This window comes from Chaetodon trifascialis, chromosome 14 (assembly GCF_039877785.1).
Source record: "Chaetodon trifascialis isolate fChaTrf1 chromosome 14, fChaTrf1.hap1, whole genome shotgun sequence".
Taxonomy (NCBI): domain Eukaryota; kingdom Metazoa; phylum Chordata; class Actinopteri; order Chaetodontiformes; family Chaetodontidae; genus Chaetodon; species Chaetodon trifascialis.
In genome coordinates this window covers 2,773,207-2,786,284 of record NC_092069.1, presented here as the reverse complement: position 1 = coordinate 2,786,284, position 13,078 = coordinate 2,773,207, and the positions used below count along the sequence as shown (strand labels likewise).

The window sequence follows — 13,078 nt, the reverse complement described above, 5'->3', positions numbered from 1 at the left end:
GCGGCACTATCTCCTCCCCTGCCACTGTGTCTTCCTCCGCACTGCTCTGGCATCAACCATCCGCCAGCATGCTGTCTTTGTCACTGTTGACAAAGACTCATGAATGCGGGCAACGTGTGTCTTAATCCAGCTGAGCAAAGTGAATAAAATGCCGTGTTTTAGGGCCAACCAACCACCGCAACAGCATTTTCCTCTTAGCCAGTCTGCTTATGCTCCTACAGGTCATTTTCAGCTACTTTCCCACACACACCCTCCCGACACAAAACAGAGGCTCGCCGCCATACACAACCAGTGTGGTAGGCACAGCTCTATCACTTCGCCACAAATTTTTGATGTTAAATGCTGCTCATAATTACGATTTGATGAATGTCTTATTGCTATAATATTGTACAAAAAATAGAATTGCTAGTGGTAGTAGTAATAGTTTGCATGTGTGTTGGTGTGTGTGTGTTGAAAATTCCACAGGAATACTGTATAAAATTCTGCACAACTGAATGAAGAAAAACAACAAATTATCAGAGCAACAAGACTATAAATATATCAAAATTGGGGGGACATGAAGGGATTAATTTGAGGAGTTTTACTGGCAGTAACTTAAAACGAAACAAAAACAAAAAAGGTAGTAGATAAAGCAATTTGCAATTTGCCCAATGATACTTAGACATGAAGAATGCTGGGGCCAGGGATCGAACCACCAATGTTCTGATAAGTCGACAACCTTTCTACCCCTTTCTCAAGTGGAATATGTGCTGCAGAAATATGCCTCATGAAGACTTTACCATGTGATCCATTTGTAGTATGGGTAAATCCTTATCAGTGTTATTTATGCAGCCTTTATTAGGGACAGGTGTTTGCTGGCCTTTAATCAGATTGATAGATTGACCCCTCTTTGGAACCTTTTCATGATTGGACCACCTGATCTAAGGAGAATAATACATGTTGAAACAGATGTTGTAGTGTTAGGAGCCAGGCAAATAACAGCATCTAATACCAAAGTAATGAAAAGAACCAATGGTAGAATGTTTCCTGGACAAAAGTATTCAAACTGATGAATCGATAAATTAACAATATTGATAGGAGACCAACGAACCAGTTCAACAACTGTCGTCAGCCCACCTGAAATCGCCATGACGATATCAAGATAAAGACAACCTTTCCAGATTTCACACAGGGAATGAACTAGCACTAGCACATTCTATCCTGTTTAAATCAATGGACCAATAGAAAATAAAATAGACCAACAGCTAACCATGCTTATGCTGAAGTCAATACATTTCACTTCAAGTTGTTGCTCCATGTGTCCAAAATGTTCTCCATCCTGCTTATGTTCTCTAAAGTCTCTTTATATTCTCAACTCCACTGCAAAAGCTTGACAATGAGCTGATCATTTGGCCCAAGGACTAGAATTGAGAAACACTGACTTAACTAATGGTGTTTCAGTGCTGTGGCACTTTATTCTGCTGGAAAAAAAATTATTGAAATCAGAGCCACAGACAAATGGCAGGTAACACCATGCAGAACAGTAAATATCCACTGGGTATACAGCACTGACACCACAATATAATGGCTGCTACACATGCATGTACACACACACACACACACACACACACACACACACACACACACACACACACACACACACACACACACACACACACACATTGACTGTGGGTACTCCTCAGCTCACCTTGAAGTGTCACACAGCACAGCTATATAATAAAAGGTCAAAATTCTTAATACGTCCTCAATGAAAATGTAACATATATGTTCACACAAATATATACAAAGCCAAATAATAGTGTTTATGAAGAGGATTTTATGCAACACTCACTCACTATCTCTGGCTCCTCATAATTATATTGCAATATTTCAATAAAACGTTCCTTGCAAAATAATTCAAATAGAAATGTGCACCTCATATCAGATTGACCCACTGATGCCCTACAACATTTTCTTTCAAAAGTAAAAATAAGATTCAGAAGAAATTATTATCCAATGGCTCACAGAATGAGGAAAGAGGAAAACGTGCTGTAGTCAGAGAAAGGTGTTATTTGATATGCTAAAAAAAACTAGTGGGAGCAATTTGTGAGGATTTGGGATGTGTTAATCATTTCAACTCTGATCAGTTAAAATCAATCCACTGCCTGTCTCACCAGTTTTCTGTCATTGTGGGATCTCTGGCACAGCTACATATGTGTGAACATTGACAATGAGGCAGGGAAGCTTGGATGACCCTTTAGTCTCTAATCTACAATCCTAATACAACACAGTCCTGATATCAATAATGCACAGGTATGCAATAAAACATTGTACTTTACTGACTTGTACAAATGTTGATTGTATAAGGCATTTGCTGAAACCACAATTTTAGAACTAATAGAAGATAGAATGTTTTCTTTAATTTTTAAATTTCCATGTCACCATCCTTCCATGACACAGAAAACACCTGTGGTTGGCCTTCACAGGGAGGATACTTCAGTACAACCACCTTTGCTTCCATTGTTCCCTGGTCCAAACTACAAGCTCCATATAGTTTGTTCAAGGAAGCAGGATAAATTCTGGCCTTCGAGCAATGTCAAGTGGACTTCTCCTGTAGCTACAAAAGGACCACACTACAGCCTGGTCAGCAGCAGTTTCCAGACTGGACTCATATGGCCTGACAGCGCACCTTTACATATGTTGCACCTGGTTCCATGTGTGGAAATTGTACAGTTTGTACAATTTAAGCTACAATCCCCAATCTCTCTGCTTTGGTACAAGCCAGTGTCTCCTTTTGGGACTGTCCTCTTTCACATCAACCTTCTGGAACTCATGGCAGTTGAGTTGTTAAGGTCACACAACACCACAGACATTGATTATTTGAAGTGTGATGTCCCTTAGCCTTCATGGAAAGGTGGGGAAGATCCTTACATGGACTGTATCGTCACTGGCTGATGGCTCAGTATGTTCACAGACTCCTCAATACAGGAGCAAGACCAAATTACTGAAAATTGCACCCTATGTGTATATGTAACAGTTCAGCTCTCATACATCACCAGGAACTCAATTTCTTCTTTCCCTCTTGTGTTTAATTCAGTTAAGTCAAACAGCCTCAGGGCAGGCCCAATTTGATCAGTCTAGGTAAAACATTATCAACTGATGTGTGTTCGCCTCAATCTGCCCCACCTTGTGTCCGTCTGAATACACCTTTACATGCCTAAGAGGAGGGAGAGGATGGTGATGGTGAGAGAAACCTGCAGATGTAATTAAACTGGTGGATGCACAACACATGGCCAGTTTGTGTTGAGTCTGCAATATTTAACTGAAAAACTATTAACTAAGTTTACATTCATGAAAAGGGGCATACTTGGATTGCAGTAAAGCTTAAGCAGCGATTAATTACCCAGACTGTGCTCAGACACAATATTATCTTGTGACAAAGTTGCTGTCCATGTTGATTATGTATAAAAACTGTGTGTATGCACTTATTAGTCACACGTGCCTAACCCTGTTATGGCACAGAACAACTGCATTGTATCTGCAATAAGCATAACACACTGCAGTCCAGGCAACTACTGTATTGTGGCAATATCAACCAGGAAACATTGGCAGAGAAAATTTGGTTTTAAGTGTGTGCGTATGTGGATGCATGTGGGTGTGTTTGTGCCCTGCCTGTGTCCTGTCCTGTGGGCTGCATTGGTGCAGTAGAATAAACATGGACAACCAACTCACAAAGATGACATGATGAGCTCTGGCTGTTAAAAACAAGCTCAGTCATATCCCCTCCCTTCTGTTTCTTCTTTCTTTCCAGTAACTCAATTTCCCCTTTTTTCTCCATTTTGTAGTTATTTATTTCTCCATTTAACTTTGTCTTTAACCTAAACCTGGACACTCCAAAATTGTCATTGTTTGTTTCTTTTTTTTTTGCCCCCCCATCTATAGATACAATAAAGGCACAGTGCCCAATTAGTCACAACCACGTGCGGATATGTGAGGAAAAGTCACAAGATAAGCACAGGTGTGCTGCTGGTCAAGGACTAGGTTGAACTCCAATAATCACCAGTTGGTCCACCTAATGCAAGGTTGGCTGATAGCTTTTAGCTAATGTTAGCGCAACTTTAGTTCATCAGTTTAGGGGTAAGTTTCAGTCATAAAAATGTCACCCAAGAACAATAAGAAGAACTTGACCATGCAGAGCTTCAAGTCAGAAATCAACAGAAAACAAACAAACAAACAAACAAACAAACAAAAACAGATCTTACATTGTCATTCAGAGTGGGAGCCGAAACAATTTTTGAAATAAGTTGGCAACAATGTCTAATGAGAGCAGCACACTGTGACAGAAATTTAGAATGAAAAGTTTGCGTTTAGATGTGTGTAGGTCGATACAATAAAATGTCTTGCAAAAGCAAGGCCATCTATGACTTAAATAGGACAGGTGTGAAGCCGTCATGCAGATTGAGGATGAGAAACTATTAGCTAGTATTACAGAGGATGTTCCCCCTGACAGCTACTTGCATAAACACTCTGACGCAACTGTCAGAGTGACAGGGGCATTACCAATCCGGACAGGCTCATGGAACCTGTGGTGCCATTGTAAACACAACTTTCACAAGGTGACACAAGACCCAAGATGGCAGCTTACTGCTACTAGACTGATAATTCAAAGGCACATATCTCTCCTTATCATAAAAACTTTTTTTTTTTTTCTCAACACTTCAAAATTGGACTATAACATCAACAGCATCAAGTGACCTGGACAATTTGGGAAAATGTATAGACAAATACTTACACAGACTTTATACAATGAACAAAGAAAAAACAGACAATACAAAAAAGGGCAAAGCCAACTAACCTCTAAACCCCAAGATACTGGCTCACTCTCCAGCCTGGATACAAAACCATGTACTGCATCTCCAAAGCCACCATGCAGCACCGACGTAACAGACATACAGTACTAATTTCCACTGAAAATAAACTTGTAGGACTTGACACCAGAATCACACTCGTTGAAGGCCCACAGGACCAAAGCCTGGAATTCAGTCAGGACCAAACAGACACACTCACTAAGGAAAACAGGTCACTACAACACTCTGTTAATCTAACCACCCAGCTCACCTCTGTTGTCAAAGAAGAAAGAGACAATTCTGTGCTTAAAAGCATGCAGGCTGAGAGACAGTTTGGTTTTCACTGGTACTTCCAAACAAATCCCAGACGACCTTGAACAATGGGTTCTGGAATTCATGACCAGACAGCTCAAACTACCTGCAGATTGAAGAACACCACAACAAACCATGCAATGCTTGAATTTTCAGAAATGCAAATAAAAACAAAAATAGTTCAACTAGAAGGCAGACAGCTAAAAGGATCAGACTACAGACTAAATGACCAGTATCCAACAGAAATCTTACAAAGGCCAAACAAACTGTCTAATCTGAAAACAGTTGAAGGAAGAAAAAAAAGCAGTTCACGCCCATAGGATGAACTCTCCACTGCTCTCAGTTGTACAAACAGTGTTTGAAATTTCCGGCAAACATGAATAGAGTCACAATTTCACTCCTTCTAAAGCCTAAAAAAGATTTAACCTTACCATCCAGTTCTCTCATCAATGTGGATATAAATGGCATAGCAGTAAAGCACAAAATCACCGAATAGAAAGTCACTAAATCCACAATCCATCCAGATCAAACCATTCAAAGTTAGACACTCATTCACTTAAGACTTAGTGCATTACTCACAATTACAACAGGCAGGAATCATCAGAGCTGCCTGGGATGCAAAAAGCCTCTAAACTAGAAAGTTCTCTTTATCACAGAAAGATTTGTTAACTGTCATCACCAACTGAGAAAAATGACAAAACCTCACTATGCACAAGGGCACTAGGCAAGAATGTCTGCTGTCCCCTTCTCTATTCACCATTTTCATCTGAACATTAGCATCTGTCATCATTCGCTGGAAATTATACACACAAAAAAAAAAAATAAATAAAAAATAAAAAATAGGCGTGTGTGTGATTAGTCAACTACTCGATCAAACTTTGCTACCCTTGTTAGTCGGCATGGACTATTCAGTTGAACTAGTCAGTGGGAACTGTTCAAAGTTACAGTGATCAACTGCTTAAATGGATTAAAAAAAAATAAAAAATTGGTGCTGCATGCACACTGAAATCATAATGGAAAAACGAAAGTCACCAAAGTAGAATTGCTGGAGGGTTAATTCCACCTTTCAGACACTGGGGTAGCAGTTAAATCATTAGCTTAAACATAGCTATCTCCAAAGTGCTAACATGAGTTTTTCTTTAATGGCCACTTACACAATGGTTGTGGTGTTTGGTGGTTTCTGGTTGTTGTCAGTAAAAGGGCTAATAAAATCACACAACAGGGGTTCACCTGTTGTGTGCTCTATTGTTTGTTGTTTTACTGCCGCCTACTGAACGGGGTATAGAATATAAAGAAGAAGAAAGAAGTTGGTTACAATAACCATCGGCTTATAGTGATCAATTTGACCCTGATAGCAGTTTCCACTAAGGATGTCGATCATGTTTTTTTGTCCCGAGTCCGAGTCATTTGATTTTGAGTATCTGCCGATACCGAGTCCCGATCTGATACTTCTTTAAAACATAATGAAACAAACTAAGTGCAAAGAATAAGATCCAGGATGTCCCTTATTTTAATTTTATTTTATTTTTTTACCAATGGCTCTTATGCACAATTGTGCATGCATGCAGTGCAGTGTATTGTAAACTTCTATGAGGTAGCTTGAATTACAGTCTCAAGTCAGAACAGAACACAGAAATAAAATAAAATTTTCTTCACATTAGGAATAGTCTCCTCCTTGAACTGCCACCTTATCGTGGTGGAGGAGTTTGAGTACCCGAATGATCCTAGAGGCTATGTTGTCCGGGGCTTAATGCCCCTGGTAGGGTCTCCCAAGGCAAACAGGTTCTAGGTGACGGGTCAGACTAAGAGCAGTTCAAGAAGCCCCTATGAAAGAAATTAAAGCAAGGAAGCGTACGTCGCCCGGATTGGCGTCACCGGGGCCCCGCCCTGGAGCCAGGCCTGGGGTTGGGGCTCGCAGGCGAGCGCCTGGTGGCCGGGTCTTTGCCCACGGGACCCGGCTGGGCACAGCCCGAAGGAGCGACGTGGGCCCGCCTTCCCGTAGGCCCACCACCCGCAGGAAGGATCAGAAGGGGCCGGTGCTATGTGGAATGGGTAGCAGTCGTGGGCGGGGGCCCCGACGACCCAAATCCTGGACAACGACTCTGGCTATGGGGACACGGAATGTCACCTCACTGTGGGGGAAAGAGCCTGAGCTAGTGCGGGAGGTTGAGCGGTACCGGCTAGAGATAGTCGGGCTCACCTCCACGCACAGTCTGGGCTCGGGAACCCAACTCCTTGAGAGAGGCTGGACTCTCTTCTACTCTGGAGTTGCCCGCGGTGAGAGGCGGCGAGCTGGTGTGGGCTTGCTTATAGCCCCCCAGCTCAGCCGCCATGTGTTGGAGTTCTCCCCGCTGAGCGAGAGGGTCGCTTCCCTGCGCCTTCGGGTTGGGGATAGGTCTCTCACTATTGTTTCGGCCTACGGGCCGAACAGTAGCGTAGAGTACCCGGCCTTCTTGGAGTCCCTGGGAGGGGTACTGGAAAGTGCTCCAACCGGGGACTCCATTGTTCTGCTGGGAGACTTCAATGCTCACGTGGGCAGCGACAGTGACACCTGGAGGGGAGTGATTGGGAGGAACGGCCTCCCCGATCTGAACCCGAGTGGTGTTCTGTTATTGGATTTCTGTGCTAGTCACAGTTTGTCCATAACGAACACCATGTTCAAGCATAAGGGTGTCCATCAGTGCACGTGGCACCAGGACACCCTAGGCCGGAGGTCAATGATCGACTTTGTAGTCGTATCATCTGACCTTCGGCGGTATGTCTTGGACACTCGGGTAAAGAGAGGGGCTGAGCTGTCAACTGATCACCACCTGGTGGTGAGTTGGATTCGCTGGCAGGGGAAGAAGCGGGACAGACTTGGCAGACCCAAACGTACCGTGAGGGTCTGTTGGGAACGTCTGGCGGAACCCGCTGTCAGGGAAGTTTTCAACTCCCACCTCCGGGAGAGCTTCAACCAGATCCCGAGGGAGGTTGGAGACATTGAGTCCGAATGGACCATGTTCTCCACTTCCATTGTTGATGCAGCCGTCCATAGCTGTGGCCGTAAAGTCGGCGGTGCCTGTCGTGGCGGCAACCCCCGAACCCGGTGGTGGACACCGGAAGTAAGGGATGCCGTCAAGCTGAAGAAGGAGTCCTATCGGGCCTGGTTGGCTCATAGGACTCCTGAGGCAGCTGATGGGTACCGGCGGACCAAGCGTGCGGCAGCTCGGGCAGTTGTAGAAGCAAAAACTCGGGTCTGGGAGGAGTTCGGGGAGGCCATGGAGGAGGACTACCGGTCGGCCTCGAGGAAATTCTGGCAAACCGTTCGGCGCCTCAGGAAGGGGAAGCAGCTTTCTGTCAACACTGTTTACAGTGGAGGTGGGGAGCTGTTGACCTCGACTGGGGATATTGTCGGGCGGTGGAAGGAATACTTCGAGGATCTCCTCAATCCCTCTGTCATGTCTTCCGTAGAGGAAGCAGAGACTGGGGACTTGGAGGTCGATTCATTCATCACCGGGGCTGAAGTCACTGAGGCAGTTCGCAAGCTCCTCGGTGGCAAAGCGCCGGGGGTGGATGAGATCCGCCCTGAGTACCTCAAGTCTCTGGATGTTGTAGGACTGTCTTGGTTGACACGCCTCTGCAGCATCGCGTGGCAGACGGGGACAGTGCCTCTGGACTGGCAGACTGGGGTGGTGGTCCCTCTTTTTAAAAAGGGGGACCGGAGGGTGTGTTCCAACTATCGGGGGATCACACTCCTCAGCCTCCCTGGTAAAGTCTATTCCAGGGTACTGGAGAGGAGAATCCGGCCGATAGTCGAACCCCGGATTCAAGAGGAACAATGCGGTTTTCGTCCTGGCCGTGGAACACTGGACCAGCTCTATAACCTCCACAGGGTGCTTGAGGGTTCATGGGAGTTTGCCCAAACAGTCCACATGTGCTTCGTGGACTTGGAGAAGGCATTCGACCGTGTCCCTCGTGTCATTCTGTGGGAGGTGCTCCAGGAGTATGGGGTTGGAGGCCCTCTGTTGAGGGCTGTGCAGTCCCTGTACAACCGGAGCAGGAGCTTGGTCCGCATTGCCGGCAGTAAGTCGGACCTGTTCCCAGTGCATGTTGGACTCCGGCAGGGCTGCCCTATGTCACCGGTTCTGTTCATCATTTTTATGGACAGGATTTCTAGGCGCAGCCAGGGGCCGGAGGGGGTTCGGTTCGGGGGCCGGCAGATTTCGTCTCTGCTTTTCGCGGATGATGTTGTCTTGTTGGCTTCCTCGAGCCAGGACCTTCAGCATGCGCTGGGGCGGTTCGCAGCCGAGTGTGAAGCAGCTGGGATGAGAGTTAGCACCTCCAAGTCCGAGGCCATGGTTCTCGACCGGAAAAAGGTGGCTTGCTCCCTTCAGGTTGGAGGAGAGTTCCTGCCTCAAGTGGAGGAGTTTAAGTATCTTGGGATCCTGTTCACGAGTGAGGGAAGGATGGAACGTGAGATTGACAGGCGGATCGGTGCAGCGGCTGCAGTAATGCGGTCGCTGTATCGGTCTGTCGTGGTAAAGAAGGAGCTGAGCCGAAAGGCGAAGCTCTCGATTTACCGGTCAATCTACGTTCCTACCCTCACCTATGGTCATGAACTTTGGGTCATGACCGAAAGAACGAGGTCCCGGATACAAGCGGCTGAAATGAGTTTCCTCCGCAGGGTGGCGGAGCGCTCCCTTAGAGATAGGGTGAGGAGCTCTGTCACCCGGGAGGAGCTCAGAGTAGAGTCGCTGCTCCTCCGCATCGAGAGGAGTCAGCTGAGGTGGCTCGGGCATCTCTATCGGATGCCCCCTGGACGCCTCCCTAGGGAGGTGTTCCAGGCATGTCCCACCGGGAGGAGGCCCCGGGGAAGACCCAGGACACGCTGGGGTGACTACGTCACTCGGCTGGCCTGGGAACGCCTCGGGATCCCCCCGGAAGAGTTGGAGGAAGTGTCCGGGGAGAGGGAAGTCTGGGCGTCCCTGCTCAGACTGCTCCCCCCGCAACCCGGCCCCGGATAAGCGGAAGATAATGGATGGATGGATTAGGAATAGTGCAACATTACGTAGGGGATAATGCCCAACGAGGTGTCCATTATCAGAAATGAATGGACAACGCGGAGGCGTGAACCGTCCGACGCGAATGAATGGACTTTGCTTTCATTTCTTATAGTGGACACCTCGAAGGGCATTATCCCGCTTATACCATGGTCACTTCCGAAATAAATAAATATTAAATCAATTATTAATACGTTAATGTTGTTTTTACTGTTAAAATCGTAAGTTTTTCACAAGAAGCGGCTGAGTGGACTATTTAATATCTCTTGCCAAGGTAACCGGCTCTGACCACAGAACCTGCAGCTCGGTGGGCCGCAGCTGTTATATTAGGCCTAATCAGTGGAGGGAAGTGAGATGATTGCTTAACGTTATGTTACGTGATACAAATATCATTTCAGAGGGCAAGTGCACCTCTTACCGCTTGTGTGTGTCCTCTACTGTCCTGCCGTTGTGATAAATAAACTGTGAAACAACGTATGTTAACATATGTTCTGAGTTTCTGTTACCACGGTTACCAACTAGCGTTTGAGCCAGTGCAATAATTTAGAACAATCAGGATGTTTGACTGTAACATTTTTATAGGTGTCCACAACACTTTTTAACGGACACCCTGCAGCCAATCAGAATCGAGTACTCACCCAGACCATGGTATAAAGACTCAATAGTCTAGTATTAAAACAAATAGCTGCTTAACTTAAAATAGGCATCAAAATATCAAATGCAAACAAATGAGCAAATAAAAGTGACTGTTATCAAGTAGCCTAAGGCCAGTATTGTGCTTTTAGGAACTGCACTCCTAACTCTAAATACTATTTTATTCTCATTTATTTTTAATCACTATCCCATATATTGTAAATGTGATTAAAAATAACAATAAATATACATATGTATATATATTATTTATCCCATACCTGATTGGGACAGAACGTCCGATCCGATCAAGTCTGCAGTCAAGCGATCGGCCACAATTTCCGATCACGTGATCAGATCGGGACAACCCTAGTTTCCGCTGCATGATTTTAGAATTTTTTACACAATTAAATGGCAGGACAATGTGAAATGTTCAGAACACATGGTGCAAAGTGCCACATATTTCATCAGCAATATTTTTTATGCTTATAAAATTAAATTAGGCTTAACTTTGACTGTGTCTCGAATATTTTCTTACTTTAAACTAGTCAACTAGTCTAAGTTTAAATGTTTCTTTAATGGTCATGGGAATTACTAGTTAGAAACGTGTCACAGTATACTGAGTCTCTTACCTGCTGCCATTTTCCTTCATCTGTTCACATGCTCAATCAGTTATTTTCCACTCTCAATCCCCTGCCAGCCCCGCCCACCTGTGACCTGCCCACTCACCTGATCACACACCTCAGATTCATTCCCAATCAGCCTAGTATTTAAGCTGCTTTTCTGAACTCACCCATGCCAGACTGTTCTTTGTTTCCATGCAAGACTATCCAGCATTTACTACTGAACTGATATCTTGTTGCCAAACCTGCCTGCCTTTAACAACATCTGTTCTCTTGTTCCCCGCTAAATATCTCAGCCTTTTGTCTACAAACCATGAGTCTTGCCCTGCACTTCCTGGATCTTTGCTCGCCTGTGACTGTTTCATGTTGGGTTCACCAAACATTTAAAGAGAATCTGTATTACATTGAGAGACTATAATTCCGAACTGATCACTGAATGTGTGTTCGTGTTCTGGTGCTACTGCGATACAGTCCTAAACCCCCTTGTCACAGGAATGTCCCTATCAAACACGCATCACAAGATCAGTCTCTACGCAGATGATTTATTAATCATCCATCTAAACAAAATTTTTTACATTTTAAATCTTTCTCCGTCAAATTTTAAATTAGTAAATTAACATGCAAGCTCCTTAAAACAATAATAAGCTGTTAGTATCTTTCAATTGACTGTTGCAACATTAATCATTAGCTGTTAAATCACAAAGTTATGTCGCTACACCATTGTTCTACAAAACCATTCCAGTAACGACATTGGTCACTTTCTGATCAACAATCTCACACATGATTTTCATCCAGGTTAAGAGGTTATTCCCGACGCTTCCCACATCTGCTCCAACCTTCAGTCAATGCATTGTGTCAGTCATGAACATTTTGTGCAAAAAAACAAATCCTTTGGGGTGAATGAAGGGGCTTGATATATTTCCTGAAATGGAATTAAATTAACAGGGATCTATTTCATCAAACTAGTAACCGGCAGCCAGTGTCCTACCTCTCATTTCCTCATTTCCATGCTAATTAAAGATTTGCAAAACAGGAACCCAGTCTCAGGTTTATGCAAGAGAACAAAACTTGGGCACATCTAAACATACACATTTACCTCTTTCACAGGTGCGTGACCAGTAGCCAGTGCCAGTGCAATCACATATGAATCGATTCCAGCCTTCTTTGCAGACGCCTCGGTTCTTGCACGGGTAGCTTTCACACTGCTTGCCAGGTTGCTTGTTGCATGAGGGTTTGATGCCAGCACCATTTTGTGCTTCAGCAATCTGACGGATGTCTTTACTTCGACCATCAATGAAAAGGTCACGGATACACCCCACATAGCCGTAGTTGAGCATCGCTGTCCAGAGCTCAGTGGGCAGGATCAGGTTGGTGCGGTCAGTGGGAAGCCCGCCCAAGTACATGTCACCTTCAAGGTCCAGAATCTCACTCTCACCACTGGCTGTGAACGGAGTCCTTCTGCTGTTTACAGAGATGGTGCCTGTGGTGAGGATAGAGGTAGAGATCAGTATATGGCTGCACTGACGCAAGATAAAATGATGATATCACAGTGCATAACACTGCTCTCCTGGTCCTGATTCCAAATTGAGTTCTCTGAGTTTTTATCAGGTTTAGTCCTTACAGTAATTATTGTAGGTGACTTTAATGT

General features: G+C 44.7%; 1 protein-coding gene across 6 annotated transcripts in view; it reads right to left on the bottom strand.

Moving 5' to 3' along the window:
• The window catches only part of nrxn3a (neurexin 3a), a 311,431-nt gene that overhangs the window by 134,222 nt on the left and 164,131 nt on the right, over window positions 1-13,078 (bottom strand). For all 6 annotated transcript variants that reach the window (XR_011603028.1, XM_070978856.1, XM_070978857.1 and 3 more), the window contains one exon: window positions 12,527-12,910. Coding sequence is in view for 5 of the 6 variants with exons in the window: in XM_070978856.1 (XP_070834957.1) it covers window positions 12,527-12,910 (384 nt within the window). In the remaining variant the exon portion in view is untranslated. The remainder of the gene's footprint in view (window positions 1-12,526; window positions 12,911-13,078) is intronic.